Source organism: Zeus faber (genome assembly GCF_960531495.2).
Source record: "Zeus faber genome assembly, chromosome: 2".
Taxonomy (NCBI): domain Eukaryota; kingdom Metazoa; phylum Chordata; class Actinopteri; order Zeiformes; family Zeidae; genus Zeus; species Zeus faber.
The window spans coordinates 31,123,080-31,146,816 of NC_137189.1; the positions used below are offsets into that span (position 1 = coordinate 31,123,080).

The 23,737-nt window shown below is 40.3% G+C and overlaps 1 protein-coding gene across 1 annotated transcript; it reads right to left on the minus strand.

The window, feature by feature from the left end:
- Positions 1–424: 424 nt before the first annotated feature.
- On the minus strand, positions 425–21,710 carry arpc2 (actin related protein 2/3 complex, subunit 2). The gene is made up of 10 exons (XM_080024257.1): positions 21,509–21,710; positions 19,817–19,851; positions 19,154–19,266; positions 16,304–16,349; positions 11,396–11,582; positions 10,767–10,860; positions 5,035–5,161; positions 4,535–4,635; positions 2,555–2,655; positions 425–998 (listed from the first exon to the last, which is right to left on the minus strand). Exons 1-10 carry the CDS (start codon positions 21,580–21,582, stop codon positions 977–979), a joined length of 900 nt encoding a protein of 299 aa, XP_079880383.1. The 5' UTR covers positions 21,583–21,710; the 3' UTR covers positions 425–976.
- Between the last annotated feature and the right edge of the window lie 2,027 nt (positions 21,711–23,737).

Consider the following 23,737-nt stretch of genomic DNA (forward strand, 5'->3'; position numbering starts at 1 on the left):
GCGCTTGTTTTTCAAGTGTTGTTCCAATGGCAAAATATAAAGACATATCAAAATGATGTCTATAAGGGAAACACGTAGTTCCTAAAAGACATGCTGAGTCTAGAAACAAATCAGTTAAGGTTTGGTGGGTTTGGGAGAGTCTCTACACGCCCCAAAAGACACCAGGAGAGTAGCTGTGGTCATCTCTGTATCGTTTACAAAAGGCAAACGGCTGGGATATAGAAATCAGGCATCACGTTAATAATTTGTTGGTCACACCAAAAAAATGGTTCTTCCAAACGCAAATCTCTTCTACAATTGAAATTCTCATTGAAACTCAGCAAGTTCTACAGAAAGTTAAAAACAAATAAAGCACTAGTTTCTGTCGCCTTTGTGTCTTTAGATTAAATCATACGCAACCACAATACGTGCTTTTTATAAGAGATTTATTTATTTTCTTAAGACCAATGACAATGGTACAGACAACGAGAGAGAGAGAGAGAGAGAGATTTGAATTTTGAAGTCATCAAATGCATGGGTAATACAAGAAGGGGGAGACTGGGGCGGGGGTGGGGGGAGGCAAGGCAAGAGTACCAAATGGAGTAAAAGATATCGTATCAAAAATTTCATTTTTTTTCTCATATATATATTTATATAGGACTAGTAATTCTCTTTAGCTATGCAAAGCCAGAAACAAGGAATGCCCCTTTCCCTCCATTAGCTCAAGCCTCAAGTTTCCAAGGTATAACCAACTTTACTCAAATAAGAGCCAACTTTGTTTCATATTTTTTTGTTGGGGGGGCGGGGGGCGGGGGCGGACAAACAAACAAAACAAAACAAAACAAAACAAAAAAACCCTAAACAAAAAGTGGACATGTTTGGTTGGCGAGGGCATTCGAGGCATCCTGAAGTCCTGTCCAATGTGGCGCTGAGTCGACGTGGTTCGTGTCCAGAAGGTTTTTCCGATTGGCTGCAATAGGGCGGGGCTTGGGGGACCTCAGCGGGAGAACGTCTTACCCCTACGAATACAATTTAAAAAAACAATGCCAAAAATGAGCCCCATCCTCTCACCTTCATTCTGTTGAGTTTGGAGTTTTGAATTGACACAAAGCTGTGGAGGATAGTAAACGTGACCTCTGTGATTCTTACAGTTTAATGATTCACAAAGTGGAACGATTCTTCCTTTTAAAGTCCTGTTTCAAACCAGTTTCTCTGGAAATTAGGGAGAACTTCTGAGTAATACAATGATGAATCGAAGTATTGATTTATGTACTTACAGCACTTTGCCGGTTTTTGACAATACTATTAGTCCGCCACTTTGGACTGACTCCGTCATTCTTGATTGTTGTCGTAGAAAAATCACAATGCATTGTGGGATACGCTTGCCGGCTTAGTGTGCAGTGTTTGCGTACTGCAATGTTTCACCAGATATATTATGTCAATCTGATACGTTTCCACGTACTTTTTGATGCATACTATGGATTTCAACACACTAAAAAAAACTCTCCCAAACTAACCTTGTGTTCTAAATAATATGCTAGTACGCCATTTTGGATGCAGCGCTAGTATTTAAATTGGTAAATTACTACTTAGTAACTTGCATGTGTTCACATAGTATTTATATGTTTTTACTTATACTGGTTAGTCCTGTAGGGTGGCTGTAAGGAGTTTTTTGCGCTCCAAGTTTTTGTTGGTCAAAGATTTTATGGATGGACACCCATTGAGTTAGGGGGGGGACAACAAAATTACACATTCTACTTGAATTTCAGTGAAAACTACATTCCCCATCTCAGAGACTCACAAAGTCAAATAAACACTGGATGTAATAAATGTGTACTATTAGAGGACAATGTGCAAACAAACCTTTTTGCAGCACGCTTGGAGACATTTCTTAAATGCTGAAATTGAACTTATAAGACACATGGTTCCACAGTTCTAACGACAGTTTTGTAGATAGTTTCTGACCGAAACCAACAGATGGAGGAGAAACTGGTGAAGATGACGTGTGTGTGTGTGTGTGTGTGTGTGTGTGGGGCACCCGACGCCAGAAGACATTCCAGGGCTGTGACAAAACGCAGCCGGCGTTTGTCAAACACGTTCCTCTACAGCGATAAGGATTGCGACAATAGACATCTAAGACCTGTGCCAGCTCGGCCTGCGGGAGGCTCAGGTGTAGGAGATGCTTCACATGCTAACACACATACACACCTCCTAAGCACATAGAGACAAATGTCAGCAGTGCATCATAAACTCCTACTACTGTGTCCACATGTGTTGTTTGCGCAACTGGAGAGTTCCTCTCAATGAATCCAAGGAGAAAACTAGCAAGCTTTTTGCTTTATCAACTCACATTACAGAAATGTATTTTAACTGGCAACCCTAAGATTTATTGACTCCCTTTACAGAAATGTATTTCAACTGGAAACCTTAAGATTTGGGTTATTAATAAAGTGATAATGACAGCACTACCAATTATATCATCTTTGGATGGGGTTGTTTGCCAATAAAAAAATGAATACACCTAAACCCAATGGTAGGTCGTCTAGAACGGTCTCCAAACAACGGCGCTACTTACGACATGGTTTTCATCTCCTTCTTGTCGGCGTCGGGTCGAGCTCGGTTCAGCACCTTGAGGAAGTCTGACGTCTTGGCTCGCATACGCGTGTGAATGTAGGCCTGCAAGGGGGCGACAGTCAGACGGCAGAGGAGGCTTTATCGCGGTCATTGAATAGAACACATGGAGAGCTTTTTAAAAAACACCACCTTCAATTAAAATGAAAGGTCCGTTTCTTGCAAATAAATAAAACGCCAAATGTTTCCAGTGAATATTTACTAAATGAGGCAACGTGACAATTCAGTGTAAGCTGATGCATTTGAGGCTCAAATGTGACTTTCTAATCATTTCGAGCCTCAAATGCATCAATACTTTGTATATTTTGCGCCTGTTTTCTAGACATCTAACCGCAGGCTTTTAAACAAAGTTTAAGGGCTTTATTTTAGTGTTTTGATTTTACACCTTTTTTTAAACGGCACTCTCATTTAAAATCTCATGCATATTACATCTCATTAGGGCTGGGGGATAAAATGATCTCGATCTTTTTTATGATAAAATCTTCCACAATAACGATGACAAAATGGATGAGCTTTATTATCGACACAGTTTGAGTCCGTTTTCCTCTACCTACAAGGACGCGACAGGAATAGCCAATCGTACAGCAGAGAAACAACCATGTGACACGAACAGCCAATCATACAGCAGGAGTGCCGATGCTTTCTCCGCTCTCTCCCCCGCCGGGCAGCGCGCAGATGCGATGAGGCCCCGCGGTTCTGACGCGGCGGATCTTCCTCAACACCAACACCAACTTGAACTCAAACTCGCCCTCCTCCCAACCCGAGCCCGGCGCGGCCCCCATCCCCGCAGAAAGAGAGCAAGTAAAGAAAGAATATATGCGTTCACGCATATAATCAAGGTGCAGATTCAGGAACTTTTCGGACTGTTCCCAAGACAACAGTGATTATATTATATATTTAAATGTATATGATATATATTATTATTTATCTCATTTTTGTTTACATATTTTTTATTTATTTTATCTATGCAGTGTTTAACGTACAGCCATGAAACCGTTATAATAATAATTATAATTATTGATAAATATATATCTTGATAATTATCGATATTGATCAATATAAAAAAATAACATTTTTAGCCATATTGTCGAGTCATACCTCTCGTCTTGTAATATTCTGTGAAATGGTTGAAACATCGCTGCAGAACACAGGCAATAAGATACACATAGTATTTCGAAACCAGCAGGGTATCATCAGGGAAATGCTAACTCTAATTCCAGAGGAATTTGACAAAACCGAAGACAAAGCCCATAAATCTCTCTTCTATTTGAAGCTTACGTTGCGAGTGGGAGTGCTTGCGATTTACGACCAAATGAGGACTTTTTATAAGCGAGTGGATGGCCTTTGAGGCATTTTAGTATTTGTCATGCATACACAACACACCCAGATGGCATTGTCCTCTTAAAAACCTGCACTCCACTTTGACCTCATGTGAAAATGGTGGTTCTTTGTGCAAGAGGGATAATTAGAACCATTAACTGGATTCTGGAACATACCTTTACTGGGAGGACAATAGGGGTGCGCAAATGACTATTATTATAACTTCTATTTTAATATTCGACTACTTGGTGGGTGAACGACAAATTGACTAGTGAATAAATACATTTAAAAAATGTTCTTTATCCTTGAAATGGAAAATTATATAGTAATACAAATAATTTTGTATTATATTAATTAATTTTAAATTATAAAATATATATTATATATTATTTTTTTCCATATTTATTATATATTTTATATATTATAATTAATTATATTTGGTTATAAAGAATAATAAGCATAGAAAACACATTATTTCCGAAGGAAATAGGCAACCTCTATGTCTAAAATAATAAACCTAATTAATACGTATAAACTTTTACAATTATTTAAAAGTTTAAATTGGGACTAAAGGGGACTTTTAATATGAAAATGACAGCCTCACCTTGGAGCACTTGATGTGGTAGTGCAGATAGTCCCTGAAGGTGTGGATGAGGTTGATGGTGTTGTCTCTGGCATTGGCGTTGGTGTGGCGGGGGAACAGGACTGCACGAAAAACAAAAAACAAAAAAAAAAAAAAAAAGAAAAGCAAATAAGTAAATGAATAATTAAAAAAAAAAGACAGGAGGGTAGATATCACATGGCTAAAAACTGAGATTATAGCTCAGGGATGGCTATAAGTATTGAATCAAACACTTAAGTAACAGTCATACTGAAACTAATCGGTTTAAGTATTAAACATTTCTCTAATATCTTGAAATGATGGAATATGACAAATTTCACAATTCCAGAGCTCAAGGAAGTGGTTTGAAGTTATTTTGTTCATTTTTTTTTTTTTAACTATGCAAGGGAGCAACTTCTATTGGTCGGTGTTATAGCATACATATATAGCATACATAGGATATGGCATATACACGATGTAGAACACATATACATAACACTGACCGAAGGTTATGTATCCGATGTTGTCGCCCACTGCTGCGTCCGTGTCCTTCAGTTCGAGGGGGGGCTCCCTGTGGCTGAACAGCACCTGGGGGGCTGTGTGGCTGGCTCGCCTGCCCTCCTTAAACTCCTGTATACACATATAAACACACCCACACACACACACCTGTATGAGCAGAGGGAGATAAGGGCTAGGGCGATAAGGATTGCAATTTGATATGATACCATTCAAGACTGAACTGGATTTCTGTTTCGTTTTATTTATTTTGTATTTTTTTTTTTTTTTTTAAACAGTAGACCATGGTCAGTCAGTTTTTTATTCCACGCTAATGTATTCGAGGAAACCCCCATGTCACCAAGGAGTAGAAAAATATAATAAAACTCATTTGCTTCCCCCTAAGTTAATGGGACTCAAGGGAACAGTTTGAAGAGGAGGAACAGCAGTTGAATATGTAGGTGGAAACAGAGACATAGAGACAATAGAGTACTTAATTCCATACCTTTTTTCTTCTACTATACCCATATAGTAGGAAGCATTCAGTTGCGTAAAATGCCACCACTCCTCCCCATCCAAATGACTTTTAGTTTTCAGTGTATTAAGGCTCTTAGGTCCAAGCTGAATTCAGAGAAGCATTGGGATTTTGGTGTGGTCTGATATTTATCTAAATAGAATCAACTTAACACACTTAGTCCAAAGTGGTTGATTTGTCCATTTGAAGGACGGTCACAGCTACGATGATATGCCATCGATAGTTTGGTTAGTATCATTATGCAGCTTTTAGATACATCGAAAACACACAAGATATAAAGAGGATGTTTTTGTATTTTTTGCCGGCGCTAGAAATGTTGTCACAGCACACTTTATAATGTATTGACGAACTGCTTTGTATAATTAAGTGAAAATAGTTGATCAAATCTGATGTCTAAAAAGATAAAAACAAGGTTTTATCACAACTTTATTTCAGTTGACCCAAGGTGTGACAGGAGCCATTAGCTAATGACCTCAAAGATACATGATGGAGTTTATCCAAACTTTCACGGATCACGCCTCCTCGCCTTGAACATGGAACTGACACTGAAATCTTCTGTTCGCTGCTGATGTTTGGTGAGTCCGATCCGCTCTGATATTAATGACTGTCACTCTGCTTTACAAATTGCTGTAATTATAAACCATAGACTGAAATTACGTAACTTCCCTGTAACATACAGGAATCTAAACAATTTACTACCGGTTCAGACTCAAACTCTCAGTACCCCGCAAAGCCATTCACCCAGAACAATAAAAATGGCTTTATTAAACGTCAGATCACTAACTAACAAGTCATTTTTGTTAATGAGCTTATAAGTACTCATAACCTGGATTTATCTCTACTGACTGAGACCTGGCTGGATAGAAATGGCTCAGTCACACTCATTGAGACAGCACCTCCTAATTTCAAGTTCATCCAGACCACTAGAGCTGATAAGAGAGGCGGTGGAATAGCTGCTGTCTTCTCTGATGTCTATCCCTGCAAGGAAATCCTCCTTGGAGAATTCACGTCTTTTGAACACCTTGCTATACCTATAAACTGCAGTGCCCCGATTTTAATCATCGCTGTCTATCGGCCACCAAAATCTAAATGTGGCTTTCTTGATGAATTCTCTGAGCTACTGTCCAAGGTCTCCACTGATTATGATTGTGTCATTATCTCAGGTGATTTTAATATTCATGTTGACAATCAAACAGACCCAGATGCTCAACACTTCATTAGCCTATTGGAGGCATCTGACCTCACTCAGCATGTTTCTGGACCCACCCACAATAAGGGGCATACTCTGGACTTGGTCATATCAAAAGGACTAAACATCACTGTACCCTATGTCATGGATGTTGCTATTTCAGATCACCGTTGCATTTTCTTTGACGTGTCTGCTCTTCCTGTACAACAGAGGGGTACTCGAACAATTAAAAAACGTCTCATTACCAATAATACCATTGAAACCTTTAAGAGAATTGTAAATGAGTTACCGCTGTTCAAGGAATCATCAACTGAGGATCCTGTGAACAACTTTAACTCCAAAATATCATTGATAGGATTGCACCTGTTAAAACTAAAAACATAGAAAAACAAAAAGCCCCCTGGAGAAATGGCGCAGTTATTGGGCAGGTTAAGAGAGAGTGTCGCCAGGCAGAACGAAAACGGAGAAAGACAAATCTTCAGGTTCATCATGAAATTTACAAGGATAGACTCAATCGATACAATATAGAAATTAAACAGGCCAGACAGTCTTTCTTCTCTAAAATCATTAATGAAAACCTCAACAATAGTAAAGTGCTCTTCTTCACTGTTGATGGACTTATTAATCCACCATCTACAACCCCGTCAGAGATGCTCTCCACTGAAAAATGGAGGAGGAGTTTGTTAATTCTTCAGTGATAAAATGATAGCTGTCAGACAGAATATCAGTGCCTCAACATCCAGAAATGAACCTGCCCTTCAGTTCCCCAGTGATATGACTGCTGCCATCTCTCACTTCGCCCCCTTAGACATAAAAAGACTGGACAATATTGTTGGTCAGCTCAGGTCCTCCACCTGCTGCCTGGATCCCCTCCCTCCCACATTTTTAACTGCCTAGCACATGAGGTATTAGAAATTTTAAGTGGCTCTCTTCAATCAGGTATATTTCCTGCAGCATTTAAAACAGCTGTCATTAAACCACTCCTGAAGAAGAGCAACCTCGATGCAACAGTTATTGCCAATTACAGGCCCATTTCCAACCTGACGGTTCCTCAAATACTTGAAAAAACAGTTTACCTTCAGCTTAACAACTACCTAACCTCAAATAGCCTTTTAGACACCCATCAATATGGCTTTCGACCTCACCATAGCACAGAAACAGCACTTATAAAAGTTCTGAACGATCTACACATAAACACTGATACAAAAAAATGATCTGTTGTTCTGCTCCTGGATCTCAGTGCTGCCTTCGACACTGTTGACCATCAGATTTTATTCGCGAGATTACGAAAATGGGTCGGCCTATCTGGCCTGGTTCTAAATTGGTTCAAAACCAACCTACAGGACAGGCAGTTCTTCGTTTCTATTGGAGATTTTGTGCCAAACAAAGTGGATATTGTATGTGGGGTGCCCCAAGGCTCGATTCTGGGACCATTATTGTTTAACCTCAATAAGCTTCCACCGGCACATATTGTAAATAAACACAAAATAATTTACCATAATTATGCAGATGATTCACAACTGTACACATCCCTATCTCCTGAAGACCTACTCCCCATACACTCCCTCACTCAGTGTATTAATGATATTAATGCATGGATGTCAAATAACTTTCTTTTTTTTTTTGAACAAAGACAAAACAGAAATACTCATCTTTGGTGCAAACGCTCAAAGACAGAAAATTGCACCTCATCTTAGTTCTCTGTCCGTGGAGAGCAAGAATGAAGCCCAAAATCTGGGTGTAATCACAGACAGTGATCTGAATTTTAAATCAACTCACAAAATCAGCCTTCTACCATCTAAAGAACATTTCAAAATTAAGAGGCTTCCTGTCACAAGCAGACTGTGAAAAATTAACCCATGCATTCATAACGAGTAGATTGGACTACTGTAATGGCCTCTTCACCGGCCTCCCGAAATCAGCTGTGCAGCTGCTACAGTTAATCCAAAATGCGGCTGCACGCGTTCTCACTGGGACAGAAAGGTTTGAACATATCACACCTGTTCCAGGATTGATTATAAGATTCTGCTACTTGTATATAAAAGGTATAAATGGCCTTGCACCTGAGTATATAAAATAAATGCTAATTATACACAAACCATCACTATCCCTCATACCAACTCTAAAGCAGGAGAAGTTGCCTTCTGTATCTATGCCCCAAGTAAATGGAACACCCTACCAAGGGACCTGAGAGAGGCCCCCACACTTTTAAAAGCAGGTTAAAACCCTTGCTGTTCGCTACAGTCTATGACTAACTGATGGTGCTGTGGCTGCTGCTAACCTTACACCTAAACTTAACCCTTGCTTACCTTATGGCTAAAATTAAGCATTTCCAACCCTATACCCTAACTTAAATATCTCTAACCTTATACCTCAACTTAACCGTCTCTAACCTGAGTGACTTCTCCGGTTCCGGTGAGAGCTACCACTTCCGGTTCCGGTGACGTCTTTGCGTGTGCGTTGCTGTTGTCTTTTTTGCTATTGTTTTTTTGTTGCTGATGCTGCTGCTGGAGTTGATGTTGCTGCTGCTGTTGTTGATTTGTGGCTGCTAGTGCTATTTCTGTTGCTGTTGTTGTTGTTTCTGTTGTGACATTACAGTGAGAGAATCATAAGAAGGGTGTGTTTGCGGAGAGATAGTCAAAAGGATCTCCCTCCCGAGGTCAGAATGAAAAAAAAAATAAAAAACTTGACCCGTAATTTAGGGACGCTAATTAAAGGACCATGACTGGATTAAGATGAGATGGTGCACACAGTTGAAATTTCCGGTGTTGTCTTTTCTGTGCGTTACTTCGTTGAGATGAGATGGTACACACTGTTGACTCAATACAGATGGGGAGATTTCTGGTTCCTGTGAGAGCTACCACTTCCGGCTCCGGTGACGTCTTCGCTTGTGCGCTGTTACTGCTACTGTTGCTGCTGCTGTTGCTGCTGCTGTTTTCTGTTGCTGCAATTGTTTCTGCTGGTATTGTCGCTGCTGGTGTTGTCGTTGCTGCTGCTAACCTTATACCTTAACTTAACCATCCACCGTGACTGGATTAAGATGAGATGGTGCACACAGTTGAAATCTCAGTGTCTGGTGAGGGCTGCCACTTCTGGTTCCGGTGACGTCTTTGCTGTGCGTTGCTTTCCCTGAGAACTGTTGACTCAATACAGATGAGATTTCCGGTTCCGGTGACATCTTCGCTTGTGCGCTGTTGCTGCTGCTGTTGCTGCTGTTGCTGCTGCTGTTGCTGCTGCTGCTGTTGCTGCTGCTGCTATTGCTGCTGCTGGTATAGTAGCCGCTAGTGTTGTTGGTGCTGCTAACCTTATACCTTAACTGGTGTTGTCGTTGCTGCTGCTAACCTTATACCTAAACGTAACCATCTCTGACCTTATTCCTTAACCTAATCATCTCGAACATTATACCTAAACATAACAATCCCTAAACTTATACCTAAACATAACCATCTCTAACCTTACTCACTCATCGTCAGGTATTAGGTCCTCAGCTGGGTCAATTCTCAATTCAAAATGCTGTCTTTCGTTCTCTGAATCTTCGCCAGTTTCAGGACATGATGATTTACCAAATGCGTCCACATGTCACACTGGCGCGTGACCGCGAATCCATTGACCTGATAAATGAGCCAATCACACGCTGTTAAATCAAAGAACGCTTGCGGTGATTGGCTGCGAGCAAAACCCTACAAAGAGTCATTTTTTTCTAGATCTGGATAAAGGATTGAATGCAGGTATTGTTTGACTGGAGAGATTTTGATACTACTTGGTAATAGGTTATTTTGGTCGATACCATAAAAAGGTTCTGAGTACCAATACCCAGCTCTAACAACAGGTGGTTGAAAAATAGCCGATAGTTTTTCAAGCTGTGGTTGAAAACATGTGCATTTCATCTTATTTCCTGGAGCAGTAGTTGCTATTAACTGTTATCTAGCGCTGAGATGGCACGAGACTCTCCAGCTGAAAAAAAAGATTGGATCAGATTTCTACCACGGCCTTAATACAAAGAGCGACTCGCTGACCTGCATGAAGACTTTGCCGATGATGACGTCGTCGTCGTCTTTGAACACGGTGCTGAACACGACGGTGACGCGGTCCTTCTTGGCCTCTACGTACCTGAAGGAGGCAGCGGAGGTCGGGAGACATAATCCGAACCAAATTCAATACCTTCAAAAGGAGAACAGTCAGCTCTTCTGCCACGTTATGGCCATTACGGTCATTTCATCGTCTACAAAAGTATCCCCTCGTTTATGAGTAATTATTCTTGTTATTGTTGATGTTGACTAGTATTAACTTGTTGTATTGACATAATATAGTAACAAAATATTTACTTGTCATATTGGACTAAAATACAAAAAAAATACTTTACTTTTAACACAATTTTATTCTGATTCCTTCTCGCTATCGTGCGCTTGTGTTTGGTTGAGTTTAGAAACAGGTGTTCAGGAACCTAAATTCAAGGTTGCTCCAACGGTCGATGTACGCTTGATTGTTTTTCTCGCCTCTCATGTAAGTCGCTTTGAAAAAAGTGTCTGAGCAATGAATGAATATAAATGCTCTATTCTCCGACCTTACATAATACTGTTGTCATAATTAGTTTCAATAATTCATTTGTTTACTTTTCTAAACAGGCAGTTCAGCGGTCACCTACATGGACTCGTCGTCTCTGTAGTGGACCACGGCCCTGCTCTCGCCCTCCTTTCCCTCCTCCTGGAACTTGAAGTACTTCTCAAAGACGGAGGCGAAACAGTTCCTCTTCAGCATGCCCGCCTGGTGGATCACCTCTTCCTTGTTCGACGGCACGGCGTCCAGGTCGAACAGCAGGGACACGTTGTAACCTGCAGGGGGGCAACAAGACACACAGCCAATCAGAAGAGTGCGCCAGTGACACAGCCAATGGGAAGAGGGAACCACATACTGGAGTAGAAACTTAATTCTACTACTTCTTTATTCTACAGTTTCTACGTTTAAGCACTGGTGACACACGATTGGCAAACGATTAGTTGGTGGAGAACTGATCTGACTCAGGAGTTATTCCGCGTAGTTAACGTCAAAAAAAAAAAAAAAAGTTGAAGCTCTTTGGCTAATTCACATTGACTAATTTATATATTGCATTCCACCAAAATGAATCATTTTGACAGAATTTGACAGAAAACGGGTACATATTTATTTATAGGTCAATCCTTGGTCTGCCCCCCTCTAACCTTCGCGGGCATATCTCACTCAAAACTAGCTACTATTGTTTGCGCTCAGATGACATCCTCTTACTGTCCGTCCCTCAGGCTGGCACTGAATTTGGCAAACAGGCCTTTATGTTCTCTGCCCCTGCAGCTTGGAACCACTTGCAGACTGATTTGTAGCTAGATGAGCGGGTCCCGATCAGGGCATTTAAAAACGCAGTGAAGGGTTTGGAGGCAAATTCAATTGGAATTTGTAATTGCTTCCTTAGCTAGATCCGTTTCCTCCCGTCTGTCTTGTCAGGCATATGACTCTGGTAGTTGCGACTGTGCGCTTTGTTTTATGTGTTTTTAAGGTTTGCTTGTATGGTGTTTGAAATACTGTACTGCTGCTATCTTGGCCAGGACTCCCGAGAAAAAGAGACTTGTAATTTCAATGGGACTTACCTGGCTAGATAAAGTCAATGTTAACTAAATAAAAGTAAATAAAAAATAAAATAATCAAATGATTCTTGTGAGAATTCCACTCACAACCGAACAGACTGACTCTCGCTACACCGACCGAGTCAAACAAATGAAGAGTCGGGACAATTAACAAATCTTGTTCATTAGTCAAGAGCCAAATCTTCAAAAAGAGCTCAACTTTTCATCAATAAACAGCAATGTAATGCCAGAGGCTGGACACCGTATTGAACAATCAACCTTTACGACATGTCTATAACAAAAAAACAAAACAAGTTATTCAAATGGTTCTGCTGTTTAGAGGTTTAACTAACTTGGTTTTCAATCACAATTGAAAATTGTACGTTTGGAAAATAATAAAAAATTGTAATTCATTGAGTAGACATTTTGTTGCAAACAGACCTCCAGTGACACTGATGGTCCAGACTCTGACAGTTCTTTGGCTTTGATTTACCGCTACACGGGAGGGTGCTCGTCCGACAAACCAGAAATTAAATGAGTTTGCAGTGTTTGTACGAGCCACAACTACCAGCCATAGCTGTCAAATAATAGTCATACAGTAGGAGCAACTTGGAGGGGACAGCTGGAACATAACAGAGCCCAGGCAGCTCCGTGATTGGGGCATGGCTGACCCATGCAAGGACCGTGACGGGTCCCTGGCAGCGGCTCAAAACGTAAAGCAACCCGCGTATACGGGATAATCCTGCGTTTATTTCATGGAATGGAATCTACGTTCTGTACATCTAATAGAATCAATAAACAATATATACATCTCTGATTTTAAAGAAAGAATGAATGAATCTGTGGGGTTTTTTTTTTTGTTGTTTGATGCATTTAATTGAATAAAACGAATGAAAACACTGCATAACCGTGTGTAACAGGTGTTTTAATTTACATAAAATAAAGGTGAAATATTGCAACAAATTTAATCGCAATACTTAATGTATCGCAAAACTCGCCATTGGGTGCGTTTTGACACCACAGGAACTTTTTCATCGTTCTAGTGACATTTTGTAGGAACCGTCCATTCTATTGTGTCCGCGCTGCAAGCACTACTGTCGGATCTCCGTTTTAAGCAACTTATTCAGCTCCTGCTCCAGGACAGGGACTGAACCTTCAGTGATTGATGTGCCGGTGATGGGACGAATAAGAAAATAAAAATAGTATTTTTATTGTCGATGTATGTATTTATTTAATTTTACAAAGTTAATTGAATGAAACTGAAAATCGCAGAGGGAGCAAGCCCGTGCTTTACGAAAGTGGGAACAAAGTTTTAAATTATATCTTGTAAATCTAATATGAGTGAAAATTCAGCAACTAGATTGATTATTTCTCACCTCAAATTTGTTCCGAAACTAATTTTAGTGGACTGGTAAGGTGAAATAAGTGGAAGTTGCGGTGTAAACACAACATGGAACTCATGCTGAAACCCCGCTGGATGACGTCACATCCGCGTCACCAGTACCAGGTTCTCAGGGAGCTCCTAGTTCCAGGTCCTAGTTCCCCTCGGGGAGTCCCCTGATGTCTGAAAAAACTCTGCGTCGTATTTTGAGGTCCCAGATGAGACAGACAGACAGACACACACACACACACACACACAAAATAGTAGTGTGCCATTCTGATCTGGTTCCATACTGTGCTTGTATAAAATAAACAGAAAACTTTCAGAAAAACATTCCTCTGTGTTGTCAGTGACGATTGAATGAGCTGGAGACAATGAATGACATTAAAACAACAACAAAATAGCAGGGTTAGCATTGAGGTGATAATGTACATAACAGCAGTGTAAGGTTTAAAATATAAGGTAATTCATATATTTGAGTTACCATATTTCCTCAAATATAAACAGTTACTCAAATAAAAACCGGGCCTCTAAGAAATGCCGGAGGTGTGGTCAACACATACAAATAAAGGCCTAAGCCCTACCTCAAATTAAGACCAGGGTTAGGGGGAAATCCAAGGATGAACTACCGGTGCCTGTATCACAGTACGTGTACAGTATGCCGGTTAAGTATAATGCACATTTCCATTGCTATACTGTCAATTGACAAATTCATGAATACAATCATGAAATCTTCAACACTTTCTTGTCTTTAACTCATCGTATGAGAGGTGAACCTAACTAAGAATTGGAGCGGGATTTTTTTTTTTTGCCATACAGCGTGTCATTTTGCGCACCTTGTAAGTTATTAATATTATTATTTATTACCACTTCTCTATGGAAATACTTATTTGAAGTGTATTATTAGTATCTATCAATCTCTATTGCTTTTCAGAATGACAACTTATGCACACGCACAAGTGTAATTGAGCATCTGTGCATTATGACTCGATTGTATGAGATCATTTTTATCTGTATTGCTGCATCGCCCTTTATTGTTTATCACATTTTTTCTGTTTTACCTGTTGCTTCTTAATTTGTTTTTTTTTTTTGTTTTTTAAATAATCACTTGTATTGGAGCCTCCCAGTCTACACCTTTTACACAAGGGACGGTACAGTAATTGCCTCTAATTGCTGCAGTACACATTTTTGAGTGACTACAAACAGACTGCAGCTAAAGCCTTGGGCCATCCCTTTGTGTCACCCAACAGGTTGCCATTGTTGTTTTTTGGAATTTGGAAAATCAATCTATTAGATGAGGGGAGGGGTGATGTGGGACCGTTTCTTCGACAGGAAGGCTCAAATGCAGACATTTGTAATGATATTTTCACAATTATTTTAAGTAAAATAAAAATTTGATTGTTCAAAACGCCTCATTTTGAAATCAAAAGGCCAAAGACTAGAACCTATATATCCACATACTTGTCCACTAGTAAAACATTAAAACTAGTCACTTTAATGTATCAAGTATTGCATACCTGTTTTGTCTTACCTCTAAGTAGTATATTGCAGTGTTTGTCTTACAACACTGTGTCTATCTTACTATACACTATGACACTGCATTGTTGTGGCCCATGGCTATTTAAGATGTCCACTATCAAGTTGACTCACTGTCATTGTTTGCATTTTATGTTGTATTTCTTTTAGGTAAAAACTTTTATATTACTTATACTACACTACTTCTTTTCATTTTAAGATTTTAAATTTGTTTGAAAATTAACTGTTTGAATACTCTTTAAATTCTGTTTTTAAATACTGTTATATTTTAATCACTACTATACCATTATTTTACATACTATGTAAAGTTGAGTTAGCTCTGAGACAAAGAATCTCATTACTGGTAATGATGCTTGCATTGTTATCAAGTATTTCACAATACATTACATTACATTTACATTTAGTCATTTAGCAGACGCTTTTATCCAAAGCGACTTACAAGGGAGAATAACATTCAAGCTACATTGCGACAGAGATTAGTGTAACAACAACATTCGTGTAACAATAAATACTGCAAGGTGGTGCTAAGTGACAATAAACTCGAAACTATAATTACATAGACCTAGTTTGAGTGCTCTCATTACAAAGCTGTTGAACTTTGTAATTTGAAGTGTAAATAAAAAAACAGCTCCCATTTTGAAATTAAACAGCTGTGCAAAACCTTTTCTCATTCATATCACAAAAAAACAATTGAACTTTGAAAGTTGACCTCTGGTCAGGGTTCAAAGGACAATATCTCAGGTAATGAGTCAGGGTTAGGGGTGAAAATCTGAAATCTCTGGTATGTGATTGTGTTTTTGTGAAGGTAACGCCATCTCATGGAGACACTTAAATTGAATAAATGAGCAGGTTTACAGTCAAAAGTAAACACGCACTGTCAGGACACATGAGAAGGAGGGGGGATTCCAGCCGAATGGCTGAAAGCTGGTTGCAATTCGGCTGTCAACCAGCTGGAAGAGGCCTCTTCAAGTGGCTCCTAATGTATGTCACAGTGTGAGACACTCTGCAGACAAAGCTGAGGAGGGGTTTTGCAAGAACTTACCAGACTCTGTGGAAACTAGGAAATTCCCATAGACCCGCTTCAGCAGCTGCAAAGAAAAAATATATATTTGTTTAACATCTTTTAAAGAGAAATGTGTGTTTGTCCACCTGGCCCAGATTCAGACATATATACACTGATATATATATATACTGATTTCTTACTTCAAGATTTAACGGTGAAATAACTCAACTTTCAGATGCTGATTGTGTATTCCACTAATTTCACCGGCGTTAGGCTAGTTGCTTCCCTGTGCAGCCATGCATTGAGCTCACACAGTGATCATGCAGTGCCTCACTATCTTGGTAATGGACACACAGGGACGAAATTGGTGTCAATCACCTCATCTGTGTGTAAGTAATGTGTGTAAGATGGACAATAGGCTTGGCTTGGCACACACACACACACACACACACACACACACACACACACACACACACACACACACACACACACACACACACACACACACACACACACACACACACACACACACACACACACACACACACACACACACACACATATAAATAAATATATATTATATATATATATGATAAAAAGTGTGTGTGTGTGTATATATTATATATGTGTGTATATATATATTATATGTGTGTGTATATATCAATGTGTGTGTGTATATATTATATATGTGTGGATATATATTATATGTGTGTATATATTGTGTGTACACACACACACACACACACACACACACACACACACACACACACACACACACACACACACACACACACACACACACACACACACACACACACACACACACACACACACACATTTTATTATTATTTTACCACAACTGAGTTAAGGGACTGTCTTGCTTCGTACTGTTCCAAAAGTAACCCGACCCAAGCCTAATGGACAAAAAGTCAATTTAAAACCAGAGAAATTTAAACCAAATTCATATGGTAAAGGGGAAGAAAAGGAACTGATTCCTTTCAGAAGAAGAAGCTGCCATTTTTGGCAGTCTCTGTGCATCCTCATTCATGAAAACACCCTGAGAGTTCAACCTTGCCAAGTCAGGACACTTAAGCAACGAGGCCGAGACCAATAAAACTGACAACGTGGCTCCAGTAACTCATTATACGGCGGGCAGAGGTATAATCTAAGGAGAAGGAGGTGGGCGTCTCAAAGCAGTAATTTAAGGAGATGGATTCAAAAATCATAACTCATTCCGGAATGGACTGATCGCTGATGTAGAAATATGCAAATGGAGTCAAGCGATGAGAGAAACAGTGTCTGGTGTGAGGAGCTGTGGTCACAACAGTTCCAACATCAACACTGTTTTAGATTAGGTGAACGATGTATGGCACTTCTCAACAGACGGAAACTGGCCACTAGCGTAATGCATCATGGGTACTGGGTAACCAGACTCCTTGTTGGTTTTGTTTGATTGTACCCATATATATCGGCCGATAATGAGTATAGTGTGGTTTGTTTTGGGCTCCTTAGAACAAAATAATTGACATTTGAATGTTTCTTTACTCCATTAAAAACAACTAACATGCTCCTACATTCCGGTCAGTCTTCTCTAAAATCTCACATCTAATATCTGAGACAGGTTTATTGTGATACAATCAGATCTTTTAACAATTATATGACCTTTAATAAGACTTTTAATACATTTTAAGACTGCTTTGTATCATAAAATCACAAACTAAACTATCCTGAGAATTCTAAGCGCTATCTTGTCTTAAAAGGAATTTTACTTTTGAAATGTTGTCAATTTGCAGTAGCAAACATTAACCAAATTCTAATTTGTTTTCAGACTCAAAAGGTAAAAAAAAGAAGTCCAGCTTTTTCTCCATATTGTCATGTCGCAAATAAATAAAATGTAATATGCCTGAATATGTTCAAGGGCCTGGATGATAGTACCAGTGCATCACTTAAATACTCTAAACACAGTGTTTCCCATCACTACTATAAGCATCCGCATTCATGAACTTAAAGCGAAAAGGGGAAAAAAGAGGAAGCGCAGGAGGCATGATATTTTTTTTGGCAGGAAGCCAAAACAGCGCTCACAGTCAGCACCTCCTTCTCTAGGGTGAGTCATAGTATTCACTTCCTGTTTCCGCCAGCGGCCGAGGCAGCCGCTTTCTTCCATACATGGTGAGAGGTGATGGCGCGTGAGCATAAAGAAGACCCTGTTATATTCCGCTTTTGTATTATAATCATCATCTGCCCGTATGCGTTTATGGTGCGCTGTGTGCATGTGTCGGGATATAAAGGGACTTTAAACCTCAAAGTTTGTCAGATAAAGGATTTTCCGGGGGCCTTTTGTCACCTTGAAAAGGCACAATTGGTAACAGCACAAAAGGAAGCCATAGGAACTACTTCAATCTCCTGCAAGACCCCGCACTGAACACAAGACCCCTCCCATCCCTGTGAACTACGGTGTCCTCAAAGTAACAACGTATTAACCGCTAAACAAAATGAAAGATTGATAATGCCACATTAAAAAGTAATATATCTGCCTGCAAGCTATTTTAAATGTTCAGGAAAAACCGTGGACTTATGGAAAGTTTGTTCAGCAAAGCAAGGAAGAGATCGTAGCGAACTATATTTTCTGTGTCGTTGCAGCATCAACAACAAATGTTAGCTCGTTGGCTTGTGAGGCCAACGAGTTAAATCATGAAGTCAGACCCTCACATCTGTTTCCAAGTTTTTAAAAGTCCTAAACTCCCTCCACCTTTAAAATGCCACACTAGTTCAGTCACGTTTTAGCCCTAATGGACATGTCTGGGATATATTTGGGGCATAACCTACACCTATGAGCCTCCCAACTTGTGTTCTTTGTGGTCTTATATCGAGTGTGTGAGCAGGTCGTACCTCATCGGCTCCATGCTCCTGCAGCTCCTTGTAGAACTTGAGGGAGATGCTGACCATCACCTTGGTCTTGTCTCCGTTGGGATTTGAGATGTGGTACAAGACGCCATCAAAATCTAGATTTGGGATGTACATTTTTGTTTAAGCTTATTGAGAGCCTTTTTTTTTTTTTTTTTTTAATCATGCACAGACAGATTTAAACACAACAATACAACAAACAAGGATGCAAAACTACATATTTATTTTAAGGCCATAGATTATGTTCATTATGGCAATGATTCTCAACCTTTTTAAAATCAAGGACTGTCAATTGAATACGTATCAGTCCACAGAACTCATTTGAGAAGATGTTTATTTTTATTAATAGATATGATTTAGTCCAAACTTTCAGACCTGTCTGTTCTATAGTTGGGGAGAGAACTGTGAAACTACGATCAAAACAGTCATTGTTGTACATTATCTAATGGTGTTTCTTCACACATAATCAGATGGAAATAATAGTGAAAGTTAACTGTTAATCATTTTGCTGTGGACTGGACTCCATGTAACCTCTTGAAGGACCCCTGCGGGTCCCCAGATCCCACCTTGAGAACCACTGCATTAATGTACAAATACAAGATCCAAAATGCTGAAAAACCCTTCAAGTTGTTTAGCACATGACTTCACCTGCAAAGGTCACCTCCACCGCCTCTGGTTTGGTTCTACAAGGAGGAAAAAAATATATATTATCAACATTGAGCAGACTGGTCCTTTGGAGAAACAAGCAGTAGTCTAAATAAGCATTTATTCTTGTGTATTTTAATTATCTTCTTTTTTTTTTTTACATCTCCTCCTAACCATGGCATATGAGCTATTGGTGTTCTTTTTTTCTATCTATCCATCCATTCATCACCATGGTGATAACATCAGTATGAAGATTAAACGATTATTACCAGTTAAGACTGAAGTTCTTAAGCTAACACATTAAGTGTTTTTTGATCATTATCATTGCAGGTTGGGAATTGGAACAACTCTTGTAGATTAACTTGTGCAAATTTATTATGTTTACAACAGAGGGTATTGGAACTGTCCAACAGTCGCTTTCACCATTTACTTTCTTTCTTACTTTACTTCAAAACAAATCTATCCGCCTTACGCTACTGATGCTACTTATTCCCAGAGAAGGTTTAGCTGCGATACACAGTCGGTTTGATACCCGCCAACAAAATGGACTTATTGTAAGTGGCTTCGGACATATGTGGACAAGTGTCCGCTAAAGGACTTAATGTAACGTAACATGATGTAATATTATGGAATATTTGCATGCCCTGCCTGCTGACAGCACAGTGTCAAAAAACAACAACAACAGAAAAACCCCAAAAGTCTCAAAGCCATCATACAAAACAAAGAATAAAATCATTCTTGGGTATTTTCATTATTATTCCATTTTCATTTTACCCACCCTGTCATAACCACTGTATCTCAGCTCTTGGTGTTCTATCTATCTATCTATCTATCTATCTATCTATCTATCTATCCCCATGGTGACAGCATGAGTATGCAGGTGACACCCCTCCCCATAACAAGTTATTCATTAGGGAAAAACAGTGGGCGCACTGCTATACCACTTAGCAGCCATATAGGTGGTATGTGGGGTGTGATTCCAGAGCTTGTTCCAGCAGCTCCAGGCAGAGGCTCATCACATCAGCAGTGATCACCCTCCGTGCACCGACTTGACCGAGCCTGAGCAGTGGAATGCGGAAGCTGGAAGTAGGGCGATGGCTGCCGCCGCAGCAGCCTTGCGGGCGTCTCTGCAGCATAGTGGCACATTTGCAATCCTCCGAGTTCAGACTTCGAATTCATGACAGAACACATCCCATCTAACCGGGATTCTTCTTTTTTATTTATTTATTTTTTTTACTGCATAGTGTAAGACTGGTCGGCGAGAAGAACGCGGCCACCCGCCTCCCTCATCCCTGACCCTGTGACTTGGCTGAGATCGCAGGTGGAGGTGGGTGCGAGGTGCCTGCGGGTGTTTGGTTTGCTCCCAGCCTTATAGAGACCCCCCCCCCCCCGCGCTTCTGTCAGGTCGCAGAGCTAGCTGGATGCCTGGACCCAGCGCAGCCACAGACACACCCCGCCACCGGCCTCCCAATTCCAAAGTCTGACGGAAAAAGAGAATGCGGCGCGATGGGCAGGGCCAGGCGGCCGCCGCCGCCGCCCGAACGCTCAAACGCGGGTTCCGAACTCTACAGCGGAATCACAACCGCCATCGTTAACCCGGCCTCTGGTGATGGAGACGGGGGGGCGAGCGGGGAGCTAACCCAGCTAGCCTGACAGCCCAGCAGCACCGTCCGCTCCGGAACAATGATCGCTCACCCGTTGGAGGCGCCGTCAAACTTCAGGGCCAGCGTCTCTTCTATAATCCGGTTGTTGATCTCCAGCAGAATCATCGCAGCGGCGGAATTTCTTGTCGCGGTGGTTTTCTAACAGATTTCAGTCCGTTTTGTGTGGCGAGTTGTGGCTAATTTTTTCCTTTTTTTTTTTCCTCCCCCTTCCTCCTCGACGACACCGCTTCCGTCGAGTCTTCCCGTCTATGCTGCTTCCGCGTATTTCACGCCCAGGACCCCCCGAAGACTGCCCGCGGCTCTGCCTGCCTGCATAGCCACCTTTTTTTTTTTTTCATTTATTTTATTTTATTTATTTATTTTTTCGGGCCCCCACACATCTTTATTTGGAATATTCTGTTAATTGTTTTTAATCACTGATGACAAATGGAGCGTGTCGATCGTTCTAAATAAGAGGACAACGTGGTTATAACTTAAAAAAAAACAACAACATACACTGTATGTCAACATGTATTCAATTATTTCTCTATCTTGTGATATATTTTTCTGATCATATAAAACCGTTGCTTGAATTATTATTATTATTATTATTATTATTATTATTATTATTATTATTATTATTATTATTATTATTCTTGCGAGTTTGGGCTTCCTCAAGCAAGCAAGAGATTTGACTTCTCAACCAAGGGTGATCTCTATTCCTCAGAGCATTTAACAACCCCACGCTGTTGTCGCGGCGGGCAGCGCGCGAACGGCGCACGCGCTCTCACCCCGGGTGCAACAATCGTAACACATCAAAGTAATACAAATCTATCATAACACATGGAACATGGCTAACTAACACGAACAACGGCACGGCAATTAACATTACTGTAGCTAAGAACACGTAAAACAATCGCCTTCCCCGACAACCCCAAAACACACAATGAACAAAGCATGGTGGGGAATCTCCGTCCAACCTCTATTCCCCAACACGCGACAATATTACCATTATTATTATTATTATTAGTGAAATATAAATATGTGCCCCTCCCCATGACGGTGCAACATGGGGGCCTCCGTGAAGCGTACCCGCTCCCTATGTAGATTAAAGCGGCTCATCCTACGGTAAGGCCAACACAACGATCAGGATTATACACTAAGTCAAACATTTGAGGGCTTATGAATATTATATCACATTTCTGCCAAGTCTGTTCCGCAAATTATACACACTGCGCCTTTAAATCCAAAGCTGGCTTCACACCTAAAACGACAAACGACAAGAACAAACCTGAAGCCCATTCATTCCTATGAAGAGTCGGATTCCGCACGCGATAGGCTGTGACCCGCTGCCATAAGCCTCACTCCTTCTAATGCAGAAGGGGTGGGGGTCCGTCCGCAGTGTGCCAGTTCCGCGTCCGATCGAGGCTCCTTTAATCACCGGGTGTCATGACATTTCACTGCATATACATATAACCGCACGTTTATGTATGTGACAAATAATCTCTTGAACTTGAACTTCACGGGTTTGACATTTTTAAACGTATACTGTTTTATCGGATCTTAAAACAAGTAAATGATTAACGTATTTAAAATAACTGCATTATTAACGTTAACGTAGAAATGAATCTCTTTATATGGAAGTGAATTGTGTGTATTTTTTTTCTGCACTATGTAAACACTATACAAAGGGGGTTTTAAAGGGGCAATAGACAACTTTTTTGCTTTTACTTATCATTATGAAGTTAATGTCGATTGCAGTGTAATGGATATAGACTTATGGCACCATCAGCATTTAGACTGGTTCCCCATGGTTCTCATTATGCATTCAGATGGCCACCATGTACGAATCCCTGTTAAAATGACGGGTTTACGGCAGTGACAGTCACAGGAAGTGCGTCAACCAATGTGCGACCATGAGTGGAAATGGCAACGATGGAGCATCTCCCCCACGTTGATCATAAACCCCTGAAGATAAAAACAACTCAACCAATGCGACCAAAAGAAATAAAATGCAACTAAAGTTGTGACAATTTAAATGCACCTCTTCAGTGAACGCGCTTTCTCTCTTGTTTCCAACGTGGTGTTGATCATTTCCATGGAGCGCTCTGAGGAAATTGTAAAGCGACCTGGTTGTCTTTTGAACAGCGAAGATAATGATACCACTTGGGAACACAAGGGGGCAATCACTTGCTTGATGTTTGGCTCAGGGTTTCCATTAGCCGGTAATTACCGATTTTTTGCCTGGTAAATTTAATATAAAAAAAACAACCCTATAAAT

Excerpts from the sequence above, each read along its gene's own strand:
- arpc2 (XM_080024257.1), bottom strand. The coding sequence starts at position 21,582 with ATGATTCTGCTGGAGATCAACAACCGGATTATAGAAGAGACGCTGGCC. Across the intron at positions 16,350-19,153 it reads AGGAGCATGGAGCCGATGAG|CTGCTGAAGCGGGTCTATGG; the intron begins GTACGACCTGCT and ends TTTTCTTTGCAG. Across the intron at positions 10,861-11,395 it reads TACAGAGACGACGAGTCCAT|GTACGTAGAGGCCAAGAAGG; the intron begins GTAGGTGACCGC and ends TGCCTCCTTCAG.